Consider the following 15579-nt stretch of genomic DNA (forward strand, 5'->3'; position numbering starts at 1 on the left):
TGACACAGCACAGCCGTCATTCCAACCCCCTTGGTGCCGTGCGCCACCTCCTCAACGTTGTTTGGTTCTGTCACGGAGCCCACGCTGTAATGTTATCCCTTGGCCATGCACAGTTAGCGGTGCCCGTCTTCTGACATCATTTAGGTGTCAGGCTGGCAGTGCCTGTGCGTCCAAGCTGCCCGAGATCCAACCTCGCAGTGTCATCTAATGTAATCCCACTGCGGGCCAGGGATCCATGGGCATGCGCAGTGCATATCATCGCCTCTCACTCACCTCCTTCCTGCTTCTTCAGACTGTGCGGCGTCACGGCCGTGGCATGCTATTAGGGATCAGCTGACGCCGCCTAGTCTGAAGAAGCGTGAAGAAGGGGAGTGAGAGGCTAGTATATGCACTGCGCATGGCCATGGATACCAGGCCCACTGTGGGATCACATTAGACGACACTGCGAGGTGGGATTTCGGGCAGCGTGGATGCACAGGCGCAGCCAGGACGACAACAAATGATGTCAGAGGACGGGCAGCGCAAACTGTGCATGGCCAAGGGATAACATAACAGCGCAGGGTCCATGACGGAATCAAACAATGCTAAGGAGGCAGCGCACGGTGCCAAGGGGATAGCAATGACGGCTGTGCTGTGTCACATTACAAAGGAAAGTCCCACCTCCGGGACGGTTGGACGGTGTGAGGGGACACATTACATGAGTGTGTAGTTCAGCGTTTGCAAGGAGCATAATTTCAAGAGCGACCTTTTCCTTGTGCAGTATTAGTGCTGCACAAGGTGGCTCTTTCAGTAACAAACGCCTGGGGGGGGGGGAAAGGACAGGTCCCCTTAAATTTTAGTTGTGCCAGCGTGGCGGTCGCATGACACGTTGCCGGATACACAGCTGGGGATCAGCTGACTTTACTGAACCCCAATAACAGAGGAGCGACTGTTGACTGTGCAGACAGCACTTCCAGGCACCAACTGGCGGTGTTAGAGCCCAGGGACAGCAGGAGGAGCAGATTGGAGGTATTGCCGCACACACAGCTGGGGATCAGCTGACGTTTCTGAACCCCAATAACAGAGGAGTGACTGTTGACTGTGCAGACAGCACTTCCAGGCACCAACTGGCGGTGTTAGAGCCCAGGGACAGCAGGAGGAGCAGAGGAATAGAGTGTAGGCCGAAGCCTGATTGGAGCAAGTTGAAAGGGAACCTTTAACCCCCCCCCCCAAGACGTTTGTAGCTGAAAGAGCCATCTTGTGCAGCACTAAGGATGCAAAAGGAAAAGGTTGCTCTTTTAATTATGCTCCTTGCAAACACAGAAGTAAACACTAAAAATGTGTCCCCTTATACCGTAAAACCGTCCCGGAGGTGGGAATTTCCTTCGTAATGGGACGCAGCACAGCTGTCATTCCTATCCCCTTGGTGCCGTGCGCTGCCTCCTCAGCGTTGTTTTAAGCTGTCACGGAGCCTGCGCTGTTCTGTTATCACTTGGCCATACCCAATTTGCGCTGCCTGTCTTCTGACATAATTTGGTGTCAGGCTGTCAGTGCCTGTGCGTCCACGCTGCTCCAGATCTCACCTCGCAGTGTCGTCTATTGTAATCCCACTGCGGGCCTTGGATCCATGGACATGCACAGTGCATATCCTCGACTCTCACTCCCCTCCTTCCCTCTTCTTCAGACTGTGCGGCGTCACGGCCGTGGCATGCTATTAGGGATCAGCTGACGGCGCACAAAAGAAGGCGGAGGGAGATGGGCGAGAGCCCGAGGTGAAGATATGCACTGCGCATGCCCATGGATCCCAGGCTCGCAGTGTGATTCAATCAGAAGACACTGCGAGGCGGGTTCTCGGGCAGCGCAGGCGCACAGGCGCAGCCATCCTGACAACAAATTATGTCAGAAGACAGGCAGCACAAACTGGCCATGGCCAAGGGATAACAGAACAGCGCAGGCTCCATGACAGCTTAAAACAACGCTGAGGAGGCAGCGCATGGCACCAAGGGGGTAGGAATGACGGCTGTGCTGCGTCACATTATGAAGGAAAGTCCCAGCTCCGGGACGGTTTAACGGTATCAGTGAACACATTTTATAAGTGTTAAGTTCTGCGTGTGCAAGGAGCTAAAATAAAAGAGCTACCTTTTCCTTGTGCAACATTGCTGCTGCACAAGATGGCTCTTTCAGTAACAAACGCCGAGGGGGGGGGAGGGACAGGTTCCCTTACATTTAGGTTGTTGTGCCAGCGTGGCGGTCGCAGGACACATTGCCGGCTACACAGCTGGGGATCAGCTGACGTTACTGAAACCCAATAACACTGGGTCGTATGTTTAGACTGTGCAGCCTGCACTTCTGAGCCGCAACTGGCGGTGTTGGAGCCCAGGGATAGCAGTTCAGGTGGTAGAAAGATGAACACATCAGGAGACCTGGATGACACCCAATTACTTAATCAGGCAGAAGAGTGGCAAATTCCTGCGAGATCCAGGCCTGGTTCATTTTCAGGAAAGTAAGCCGGTCAACGTTATCGGAGGATAGTCGCATGCGACGGTCTGTTAGTACACCACCTGCGGCACTAAAGACATGTTCCGATAAGACACTAGCCGCAGGGCAAGCCAGCACCTCCAATGCATACTGGCTTAGCTCTGGCCATGTATCCAGCTTAGAGACCCAAAACTTGAACGGGGAAGAGCCGTCTGGGAGTACACTAAGAGGGCAAGCCATGTAGTCTGTCACCATCTGACGGAACCGTTGCCTCCTGCTGACTGGAGCCGCCGGTGATGGTGTAGACATTTGGGGCGGGCACGCAAAAGTTTTCCACAGTTGTGCCATACTTGGCTTGCCTTGGGCAGAGGCACTGCTTCTGCTCCCTCTTTGTTCAGAGCCTCCTCCTCCACTGCTTCGACGCACTGAGCTGCTTTGTAAAGCACTAGCAGCACTCCTCTCAGTTGGACTGGAGAAGATGATGGAATTCACCAGTGTGTCGTGGTACTCCCGCATTTTACGCTCCCGTGTCAACACCGGGATGAGGTTTTGGACATTGTCACGGTAGCGAGGATCGAGGAGGGCGTACACCCAATAATCAGGCACGTTGAGAATGTGGTCGATGCGGCGGTCGTCTCTCAGGCACTGCAACATGAACTCGACCATGTGCTGCAGACTGCCAACTGGCCCAGAAACGCTGTCCCCTGCTTGAGACATGATCTCTGCCCGCTCTTCATCATCCCACCCTCGCTGTACACACTGACCACTGGACAATGGTGGAACTCCCTCCTCTGGACGTAGCTCTTCCTCGTCCATTGACTCCTCCTCATCCTCCTCACAAAGGGTCCCCTGCCGACCCCTTTGTGAGGAACCACGTGGCGCTGACTGTCCAGAACCTGATGGAAAAGGTGACTCCTCATCCTCCACCTCTTCCACATCATCCCTTATCCCTTGCAGGGTTTCTTGAAGCAAGCAGATAAGGGGGACAGTCATGCTGACTAGTGCATCATCTGCACTTGCCATCCGCGTGGAATAATCAAATGGACGCAAAACCTGGCAGACGTCCTTCATAGTGGCCCACTCTGTGGTTGTGAAGTCTGAGCGGCGCTGACTGCGACTTTTTTGCGCCTGGTGCAGCTGGTACTCCATTACTGCTTGCTGCTGCTCACACAACCGCTCCAACATATGTAACGTGGAATTCCACCTGGTAGGTAGGTCACATATGATGCGATGTTCAGGAAGGCGAAACCGACGCTGCAGAGCAGCAATGCGGGATCTTGCCAAGCTGGAACGCCGCAAGTGAGCACACTCTAGGCGGGCCTTGTGCAGAAGTGCATCAAGATCCGGATAGTCCCTCAGAAAACTCTACACAACCAAATTGAGCACATGTGCCAGACATGGGATGTGAGTGAGGTTGCCAAGGCCTAAAGCTGCCACCAGATTTCGGCCATTGTCACACACTACCATGCCTGGCTGGAGATTCGCTGGCACAAACCACACATCGCTCTCCTGCTTTAGGGCATTCCAGAGCTCCTGCGCTGTGTGGCTTCGATTCCCCAGGGAAACTAATTTCAAGACGGCCTGCTGATGTTTGGCCACGGCTGTGCTCATGTCAGTCGTAACAGGTAAACGTTCACGGGTCCATGTGGAGGTGGACTGTGACGGATCCTGCAGCGAGGAATCTGAGGAACTGGTGTAAGAGGAGGAGTCAATGCGTACAGACTGGATTCCTGCAATCCTTGGAGTGGGCAGGACACGTCCTGCGCCACTCGCACGGTCTGTACCCGGCTCAACAACATTAACCCAATGGGCAGTGACGGAAAGGTATCGCCCCTGTCCATGTTGACTGGTCCACGCATCGGTGGTAAGGTGGACCTTGCTACTGACGGCGTTCAGTAGCGCATGTTTTATTTGTCCCTCCACATGCTTGTGCAGGGCAGGGACAGCTTGCCTGCTGAAGTAAAAGCGGCTGGGCACCAGGTACTGTGGGACTGCCAATGCCATCAAGTCACGGAAGCTGTCAGTCTCCACCAGCCTGAATGAGAGCATTTCCAGGGACAGAAGTTTGGCAATGCCTGCATTCAGAGCCTGTGCTCGGGGGTGGTTTGCCGAGAATGCCCGCCTTTTCTCCCATGCCTGTACTACCGATGGCTGTAGACTAGGCTGGGAGTGTGAGGATGACTGGGAACGTGGTGCTGTGGGTGGAATTACACTAGGTCTCTGGACAACAGTGCCAGAGGTTCTTCCATGGCGATCCAAGGAGGAAGCCGAACCAGCTGTGCGTGAGCAGGAGGAAGAAGCAACACGAGCTGAAGAGGTGGTAGCTGCCGCTGTTGGTTGGCCTAGGTCTTCAGTGTGTTTTTGGAACTCCATCGCGTGCCTGGTCCGCACATGTTTCCACATATTTGTGGTATTGAGGTTGCTGACACTTTTACCTCTTTTTACTTTCTGATGACACAGCTTGCATTTGACAAAACAAATGTCATCTGCAACTGTGTCAAAAAAGGACCAGGCACTGCAAGTCTTGGGAGCGCCCTTTTTGGCTTTTGAAAGAGACAGGCTCCTAACTGGTGCCAAAGTGGAGGCTACAGGCTCCGCAGTCTTCCCCCTCCCTCTCCCTCTTTGGCCCGTTAGGGGAATCTCTTCCTCTGAGCTGCTCCCACCACCTTCCTGTTCCTCACGCCACGATGGGTCAAGGACCTCATCATCTCCACTACCCTCTGCCACCAACTGCTCCTCCTGGGTAGTCTCGGCAGCACAGTACGCACCAGAAAGCGGCACCTGAGTTTCATCATCAGATGCGTACTGCGCTGTGGTCACCGCAGGCACTGACCCACCCGCCTCTTCAGAGTCAGAGAGACAAAGCTGTTGGGCATCACTGCACACTGCCTCTTCTTCCATTTCTCCAATACTGCTTGGCCGGACCCCTGTTTACAAGCCAAGAGATTCAGAGAACACGCATCGGTGGTAAGGTGGACCTTGCTACTGACGGCGTTCAGTAGCGCATGTTTTATTTGTCCCTCCACATGCTTGTGCAGGGCAGGGACAGCTTGCCTGCTGAAGTAAAAGCGGCTGGGCACCAGGTACTGTGGGACTGCCAATGCCATCAAGTCACGGAAGCTGTCAGTCTCCACCAGCCTGAATGAGAGCATTTCCAGGGACAGAAGTTTGGCAATGCCTGCATTCAGAGCCTGTGCTCGGGGGTGGTTTGCCGAGAATGCCCGCCTTTTCTCCCATGCCTGTACTACCGATGGCTGTAGACTAGGCTGGGAGTGTGAGGATGACTGGGAACGTGGTGCTGTGGGTGGAATTACACTAGGTCTCTGGACAACAGTGCCAGAGGTTCTTCCATGGCGATCCAAGGAGGAAGCCGAACCAGCTGTGCGTGAGCTGGAGGAAGAAGCAACACAAGCTGAAGAGGTGGTAGCTGCCGCTGTTGGTTGGCCTAGGTCTTCAGTGTGTTTTTGGAACTCCATCGCGTGCCTGGTCCGCACATGTTTCCACATATTTGTGGTATTGAGGTTGCTGACACTTTTACCTCTTTTTACTTTCTGATGACACAGCTTGCATTTGACAAAACAAATGTCATCTGCAACTGTGTCAAAAAAGGACCAGGCACTGCAAGTCTTGGGAGCGCCCTTTTTGGCTTTTGAAAGAGACAGGCTCCTAACTGGTGCCAAAGTGGAGGCTACAGGCTCCGCAGTCTTCCCCCTCCCTCTCCCTCTTTGGCCCGTTAGGGGAATCTCTTCCTCTGAGCTGCTCCCACCACCTTCCTGTTCCTCACGCCACGATGGGTCAAGGACCTCATCATCTCCACTACCCTCTGCCACCAACTGCTCCTCCTGGGTAGTCTCGGCAGCACAGTACGCACCAGAAAGCGGCACCTGAGTTTCATCATCAGATGCGTACTGCGCTGTGGTCACCGCAGGCACTGACCCACCCGCCTCTTCAGAGTCAGAGAGACAAAGCTGTTGGGCATCACTGCACACTGCCTCTTCTTCCATTTCTCCAATACTGCTTGGCCGGCCCCCTGTTTCCAAGCCAAGAGATTCAGAGAACAGAAGTTGAGACTGCTCCTGTCCTGGCCTCTCTGACTGCCTGGCCAATTTGGCAGGTGGTGAAGAGACAGATGGCTGCTCTCCAGTGGTCTGTGCCTGAGAGGATGTGGCACTAATTGAAGTCGATGCGTTAGCTGCCATCCATCCGACAACGGCTTCAATTTGATCTTCACGCAGCAGCGGTGCACGGCGCTCTCCGACAAAGCTGCGCATGAAGGACTGTTACCTGCTGAAACTGGGTGATGGTGAGTCACCGGTGCCCGCAGCAGGCACAGAATCACCACGTCCTCTCCCTGCTCCTCTCCCAGCTCCACGCCCACGCCCACGACCCTTACTCCCTGCCCTCTTCATCTTGGTTGACAGATAAAGATAAGCAGAAAAGTACTAAGGCCTTAGTGTGCTTATTCCTGAAATGCTCCTCCTAACAGGTGTAAGAAACACTAATGTTGTAAAGTGTGGACTAGACTTTATTATTGATAAAATGTGGCCTACACAAGTGTTAAGTGGTGTTTGGTGAACTTTACTTTTTTTTTTTTTGTGCAGATCGGGCTACAGAGCGAGTTTAACTCACACGGAGACCGTGCAGACAGCCGTAAACGGCGCTGCAAGGCCCAAAAACCTTCCTCTAGGTTATCCTATCTAGTGTTTTTCTACTATTTTTCTGGAGACGGGTGGAAAGACACTAATAGGAAATTGTTTACAAAATTTCCAACAGGCTGCACTAGTTGAAAAAAAATGAAAAGTTATTGAACGGTATGAGGCAGTGACAAACCCTGAGCTGAATACAACGGGCTGTGGCTGCACACAGACTACAGGGCGAGCTGCGCTCACACGGAGACCGTGCAGACAGCCGTAAACGGCGCTGCAAGGCCCAAAAACCCTCCTCTAGGTTATCCTATCTAGTGTTTTTCCACTATTTGGCTGGAGACGGGTGGAAAGACACGAATAGGAAATTTTAGAAAAAATGTGCAGCAGGCTGCACTATGAGCAAAAAAGGACAATGGATAGAACTGTGTGAGGCAGTGTGAACCCCCCCTGAGCTGAATACCACCTGGTCTATGGCTGCACACAGACTACAGAGTGAGCTGCACACACACACACACTGAGACCTTGCAGAACGCTGTTAAAACAGCGCTGCAAGGCAAGAGCAAGGTGAACTGAACAGTGAACACAGCGTTTGCTAAATTAGCCTTGGAAAAGCAAAATAAAGCAATTAGCTATCTCAATTGGCCCTCAGTTAGAACACAGCGTCCTGTCCTTAACTGAAATCACAGCAGAGTGAGCGCAAAATGGCGGCAGCGTTTTTTATAGTGCAGAGTGACATCATTTCAGCAGCCAATCACAGCCTTGCCAGTACTTACATGCCCACCATGCTAAACAGGATGTGCCCACACTTCCATTCATTCCTCATAGGCTGCTGCATTCAGTTTGAATTATGGGAACTTCCGATTCCGGTATCCGATACGCGGGAAGTATTGGAATTCGGTATCGGAATTCCGATACCGCAAGTATCGGCTGATACCCGATACTTGCGGTATCGGAATGCTCAACACTATTGGGGATGCATGACAGGAAGGAGATGTCATGAAGAACACTGGCAATTTGAAAAAGAAAAAATAAAGAAAAAAAGACAAGATACATGCATGTGCATAAAAGTGATATTAGTGCATACGCCAAAAATAGAGAACATCATGATACTTGTAAGTATGAAGTTAATACCAACAAGAATAATAAAAATGTAAATATATGGATTACAGGGGCATATAAAAGTTTGGGCACCTTTGGTCAAAATTACTATTACTGTGAACAGTTAAGCAAGTTGAAGATGAAATGATCTCAAAACGGCCTAAAGTTAAAGATGACACATTTCCTATGTATTTTAGGCATCTTTTACATTTTAAAAATAGCGAAAATAAAAAAAAAGGCCAATGCAGAATTTTGGGCACCCTGCATGGTTAGTACCTAGTAGCACTCCTGTTTGCAAGTTTCACAGCTTGTAAGCACTTTTTGTAACCAGCCAAGAGTCTTTCAATTCTTTTTGAGGGATTTCCATCTGATAAGGTTTTAATTGAGAATATTTGGGTGCTAACCGAGTGTCTTCTGCGTGCTCGAAAAATATGTTCGAGACCCGCAGCTGCATGTCTTGTGACTGTTTGACAGCCTCAACACATGCAGGGATTGCTGAACAAACAAGCAATCCCTGCATGTGTTGCAGCTGTCGAACAGCCATAAGACATGCAGCAGCAGGGACTCAAACATATTTTTCGAGCACGCCAAAGACCTTATCTGAGCACGTTCTCTGATTACAAACTTTCTTCCATCCTGCGTTGAAAAATTCTTCCAGCACTTCTCTTTTTGAAGTCTAACCACAGATTTTCAATGATGATCAGATCAGATGACTGTGAGGGCCATTGCGAAACCTTGAGCTTGCTCATTTTGATGTAGTCTATTGTGGATTTTGACGTGTGTTTAGGATCATTATCCATTTCTAGAAACCATCCTGTTTTCAACTTCAGCTTTTTTACAGATGGCATTCTGTTTGCATCAAGAATTTGTTGAAATTTCACTGAATCCATTTTTCCCACTACCCAAGAAATGTTCCCAGTGCCATTGGCAGCAACACAGCTTAATGGTTGTTCAGATGTTCTTTTCCTGAAATTCTGTGCCCTTTTTCTTCACACATACCTTTTGATTACTGTGGGAAAAGAGTTCTATTTAATCTCATTGGTACACAGAACTTGTTTTCAAAATGCATCAGGCTTATTTAGATGTTCTTTGGCATAAATTTGATGCATACTTCCTATGGTGAGGACACAGAATGTTTTTTTCTGATGACTCTACCATGAAGGCCATATTTGTGCAGGTGTCTCTGAACAATAAAACTATGTACTACAACTCCAGAGTATGCTAAATCTTTCTGAAGGTCTTTTGCAGTCAAGTGGGGGTTTTGATATATCTCTCTAGCAATCCTACAAGCAGCTCTCACTAAAATTTTGCTTGGTCTTCCAGACCTTATCTTGACCTCCATTGTTCCTGTTAATTGACATTTCTTAATTTCATTTTGAGCTGAGGAAAGAGTTAAGGTACCTTCACACTAAACGACGCTGCAGCGATCCAGACAACGATCCGGATCGCTGCAGCGTCGCTGTTTGGTCGCTGGAGAGCAGTCACACAGACCGCTCTCCAGCGACCAACGATGCCGGTAACCAGGATAAACATCGGGTTACTAAGCGCAGGGCCGCGCTTAGTAACCCGATGTTTACCTTGGTTACCATCCTGAAAGTAAAAAAAACAAACGCTTCATACTTACCTTCCGCTGTCTGTCCCCGGCGCTGTGCTTCTCTGCACTGGCTGCGAGCACAGCGGCCGGAAAGCAGAGCGGTGACGTCACCGCTCTGCTTTCCGGCCGCTGTGCTCACAGTGAGTGCAGGAAAGCACAGCGCCGGAGGACAGACAGCGGAAGGTAAGTATGAAGCGTTTTTTTTTTTTACTTTTAGGATGTTAACCAGGGTAAACATCGGGTTACTAAGCGCAGCCCTGCGCTTAGTAACCCGATGTTTACCCTGGTTACCAGCGAAGACATCGCTGAATCGGCATCACACACGCTGATTCAGCGATGTCAGTGGGAGAGCCAGCGACCAAATAAAGTTCTGGCCTTCTAGCCCCGACCAACGACATCACAGCAGGATTCTGATCGCTGCTGCGTGTCAAACTGAACGATATCGCTAGCCAGGACGCTGCAACGTCACGGATCGCTAGCGATATCGTTTAGTGTGAAAACTACTATTTTGGTGCACGGCAGAGCTCTGAAGGGAAGGAGCGCCATTTGACTTTTTGAATGCAATATTTGCTGGAACAATTGGCGGATGCCATGTCGTGTTTGGAGAGCCCCTGATGTTCCAAAACAATGAAAATCCCCCTCAAGTGACACCATTTTGGAAACTAGGCCCCTCAGGGAACCGATCTAGATGTGTGGTGAGCACAATGAACCCTCAGGTGCTTCACAGAAGTTTATAACGTTGAGCTGTAAAAATATACAAAAAAACAAATTTTCCCCACAAATATGGTTTTAGCACAAAATATTACATTTTCATAAGGGTAACATGAGAAATTGTGCCATACAATTTGTTGTGCAATGTCCTCTTAGTATGTGAATACCCAATATGAAGGAGAAAACTACTGTTTGGGTGCATGGCATGGCTTGAAAGTGAAGGAGCGTCATTTGACTTTTTGAATGTAAAATTTTCTGGAATCATTATCGGATGTCATATCCCATTTGGAGAGCCCCTGATGTGCCTAAACAGTGGAAACTCCCCACAAGTGACTCCATTTTGGAAACTAGATCTGTCAAGAAATGAATTTTGATGCATGGTGAGCACCTTGAACCCCCAGGTGCTTCACAGAAGTTTATAACGTTGAGCCGCGAAAATAAAAAAAAATTATATTTTCCCCACAAAATTGTTATTTTGACTCCAAATTTTGCATTTTCATAACAGGAAAAATTGCACCATACAGTTAGTTGTGCAATTTCTCCTGAGTATGCCAATACCCCGTATGTAAGGGAATACTACTTTTGCGGCACAGTGCAAAGCTCAGAAGGGAAGAGGCGCCATATTGGAGTTCAGATTTTGCTGGGATGGTTTGATGGTGCCATGTCACATTGGCAGAGCTTCTGAGGTGCCAGAACAACAGAAACCCCCATTTGTGAACTCATTTTACAAACTACACTCCCCAATGAATTCATCTAGTGGTGCAGTGATCATATCACAGAATTTTATACCACTGAGCGGTGAAGAAAGGATAAATTATATTCTTACTGCTAAAATGTTGTTTTAGCCCTAAGTTTTTAATTTTTGTAAGGGCTCATAGGAATTTTTTTTACAGCAATCTGAGGTCCATATTGTCCTGAGTGCGCTAATATCCTACATGAAATCAGGAAATATTTCTCAGGCACAGGCATAGTGCAAAACTCAGAAGGCAAGGAGCGCAACTGCAAAATGAACATAAACCAGCAATTATTTCTTTTTTTTGGGGGGGGTGGGGGATGGTTTCATGTGTGATAAATTTGATATTGTTCTTTTATGTTTTGGCGCTTTTACACAATAAAAACTATTATGTAGACAAAAGAATTATTTTTGCATCACTTTATTCTGAGAACTATAACTTTTTTATTTTTTCACTGATAGAGATATATGGTGGCTTGTTTTTTTGCAGGACAAGATGATGCCTTCAGTGGTACGATGTTTATTTATATCCATGGTTTTTATCATGTTTTGATGATAAAGTATTGTTTTTGCCTTGTTTTTAATAATTGTTTTATGGTGTTCACTAAAGGGCTTAACCTAGTGGGACCATTTTATAGGTCAGATCATTGCAGACGCGGCGATACCAAGCGTGTACTTTTATTGCTTATTTCTTTAAAACATTTATTTATGCTGTAGATGCAATATCTTTTGATTTTTATATTTTTGATTTTTTTTTAATATATTATTACAATTATTTAAAAAAGTTTAACTTTTTTTTTTACTTAGCCCCACTATGGGACATTCATTTTTTGCATTATGATCGCTTCTACAACATGGGAATGCAGCAGCATTCCCATGCTATAGAAATTGAAAGCTCTGCACTGACAGGGAAAGTTACTGATTATGCACTGCGCATGATCAGCAAGTTTCCTAGCTCTGGTGAACCGACGTCATCGTCATGATGACACTGGGTCACCATGACAATGATTGAAACCCACATGGTCTCCGATCCAAAGGCAGAGGGGTTGTCAGCCCTCTGCCGGCTACCGGAATGCTGTGATCTCATTCAATCACAGCATTTTGGTGGTTAAAGTGCAGGGAGCATTGCATGACCCTCCACAGGCCGAACCGAACCCGAGCATATCAGTAACTCAAAACTGAAAATAAAGATTAAACAACAGCCACAAGACGGATTTCATCAACCAAGATATCATTTTAATCAGTATTAAAGCGCCGACCTGATACTGTCTGTAGGCTACTGTGCACAATGCTGCTGACAGGTTCCCTTTAACAGTGTGAAAATGTTAAAAATCAGAAGCTACAGTGGATAAGGTTTTACCTTTTAGGCTGTGTGCACACAATATTGATTTTTCTGCGTTGTTTTGCTATAAAAACGCGATAAAACCATGAAAAAAATGCATCCATTAAGCATCCTGTTAATAGAATGCAATCCGCAATTTATGTGCACATGTTGCGTTTTTTTCCGCAGCGCGGTAAAAAATGCAGCATGTTCATTAATTTTGCGGATTTTTAGTGGATTTCCCGCTATTTAATGCATTGGGAAGCCCCGGAAAAAAACGCGAAAAATCCGCACAAAAAACGCAAAAAAAACCATGCAGATTTCCTGCAGAAAAAGTCCGGTTTAGTTCAGGAAATTTCTGCAAAGAATCCTGATGTGTGCACATGGCCTTAGCGTGATCTTGTTTGGCTAAATTAATATTAGAGACGTGTTGTTGTATGCGCCTTTGCAATTCTTGAGAAGTCTGCCTCACATAGACCTTGGAACAGAGGCATACCAAAACATAAATGACATTGAGTTTTGTAATTGATAGAATCCTGAAGGATTTATTGTTTTTATGTAGTTAGATCATTAACCCCTTACCGGCATCGGACGTACTATACCGTCCGATGCCGACTCCCCTGCTTTCATGCAGGGCTCCGCGGTGAGCCCGCACCAAAGCCGGGACATGTCAGCTGTTTTGAACAGCTGACATGTGCCCGTAATAGGCGCGGGCAGAATCGCGATCTGCCCGCACCTATTAACTAGTTAAATGCCGCTGTCAAACGCAGACAGCGGCATTTAACTACCGCTTCCGGCCGGGCGGCCGGAAATGACGTCATCGCCGACCCCGTCACATGATCGGGGGTCGGCGATGCTTGTGAATGGTAACCATAGAGGTCCTTGAGACCTCTATGGTTACTGATTGCCCGTCGCTGTGAGCGCCACCCTGTGGTCGGCGCTCACAGCACACGTGCAATTCTGCTACATAGCAGCGATCAGCAGATCGCTGCTATGTAGCAGAGCCGATCGTGCTATGCCTGCTTCTAGCCTCTCATGGAGGCTATTGAAGCATGGAAAAAGTTAAAAAAAAAAGTTTAAAAAAATGTGAAAAAAATAAAAAAAAACATAAAAGTTTAAATCACCCCCCTTTCGCCCCAATCAAAATAAATCAATAAAAAAAATATCAAATCTACGCATATTTGGTATCGCCGCGCTCAGAATCGCCCGATCTATCAATTAAAAAAAGTATTAACCTGATCGCTAAACAGCGTAGCGGGAAAAAAACTCGAAACGCCAGAATTACGTTTTTTTGGTCGCCGCGACATTGCATTAAAATGCAATAACGGGCGATCAAAAGAACGTATCTGCACCAAAATGCTATCATTAAAAACGTCATCTCGGCACGCAAAAAATAAGCCCTCAACCGACCCCAGATGATGAAAAATGGAGACGCTACGAGTATCGGAAAATGGCGCAATTTTTTTTTTTTAGCAAAGTTTGGAGTTTTTTTTCACCACTTAGATAAAAAATAACCTAGTCATGTTTGGTGTCTATGAACTCGTAATGACCTGGAGAATCATAATGGCAGGTCAGTTTTAGCATTTAGTGAACCTAGCAAAAAAGCCAAACAAAAAACCAATGTGGGATTGCACTTTTTTTGCAATTTCACCGCACTTGGAATTTTTTTCCCGTTTTCTAGTACACGACATGCTAAAACCAATGATGTCGTTCAAAAGTACAACTCGTCCCGCAAAAAATAAGCCCTCACATGGCCAAATTGACGGAAAAATAAAAAAGTTATGGCTCTGGGAAGGAGGGGAGCGAAAAACGAACACGGAAAAACGAAAAATCCCCCGGTCATGAAGGGGTTAAAAACTGTGTTGGAACCCATAAAATGACAAATATTGCACTCCCCACATTAATAAGAATCCTTGAAGGGGTTTTCCCACTAACAAAGTTAATTTTTAAGTTCATTTTAATCAATACCTCTTGGAATAATAATTTCCACAATCGGATGTGTTTAATAAAAATGTCCATATACTTATAAATGTGTCCCTGCTATGTACGGTGAAATGGCTGTGTCTGACCGTACAGGGACATGGTCTACATGGTACGAGCATGTTACAGGCACGTGTTAGTAAACTTCATATGTTGTATTTATTTTAGGGTGGATGAAGTGAATTGGTCTCATTGGAATCAGAATCTTGGCATCATTAATGAGGACCCTGGGAAGAACGATACTTATCAATATTATGGTTTTTCACAAACTGTGGGACGTCTTCGGAGAGGTAGGCATTTTCAGCATTGCATAATGTGTGTAGATTAGTGTTGAGCATTCCGATACCGCAAGTATCGGGTATCGGCCGATACTTGCGGTATCGGAATTCCGATACCGAGATCCGATACTTTTGTGGTATCGGGTATCGGTATCGGATACATAGAGATGTGTAAAATAAAGAATTAAAATAAAAAATATTGATATATTTACCTCTCCGGCGGCCCCTGGACTCAGCGCGGGTAACCGGCAGGCTTCGTTGTTCAAAATCAGCGCTTTTAGGACCTGAGAATCACGTCCCGGCTTCTGATTGGTCGCGGGCCGCCCATGTGACCGCCACGCGACCAATCACAAGCCGCGACGTCACCGCAAGCTATTAACGCGCTCATTTTTGAGCGCGTTAATAGCTTGCGGTGACGTCGCGGCTTGTGATTGGTCGCGTGGCCGCGACCAATCACAAGCCGCTACGTCTTTGAAAGCCATTAACGCGCTCATTTTTAAAAATGAGCGCGTTAATAGCTTGCGGTGACGTCGCGGCTTGTGATTGGTCGCGTGGCGGTCACATGGGCGGCCCGCGACCAATCAGAAGCCGGGACGTGATTCTCAGGTCCTAAAAGCGCTGATTTTGAACAACAAAGCCTGCCGGTTACCCGCGCTGAGTTCAGGGGCCGCCGGAGAGGTAAATATATCAATATTTTTTATTTTAATTCTTTATTTTACACATCCCTATGGATCCCAGGGCCTGAAGGAGAGTTTCCTCTC

At 47.6% G+C, this 15579-nt stretch overlaps 1 protein-coding gene across 1 annotated transcript in view; it reads left to right on the forward strand.

Annotated features, from left to right (window-relative positions):
* The window catches only part of TRPV4 (transient receptor potential cation channel subfamily V member 4), a 191240-nt gene that overhangs the window by 158016 nt on the left and 17645 nt on the right, over nt 1-15579 (forward strand). The window contains exon 15 of the mRNA XM_069759365.1: nt 14709-14830. Within this exon, the coding sequence (XP_069615466.1) occupies nt 14709-14830 (122 nt within the window). The remainder of the gene's footprint in view (nt 1-14708; nt 14831-15579) is intronic.

Source organism: Ranitomeya imitator, chromosome 1 (assembly GCF_032444005.1).
Source record: "Ranitomeya imitator isolate aRanImi1 chromosome 1, aRanImi1.pri, whole genome shotgun sequence".
NCBI classification, from domain to species: Eukaryota; Metazoa; Chordata; class Amphibia; order Anura; family Dendrobatidae; genus Ranitomeya; species Ranitomeya imitator.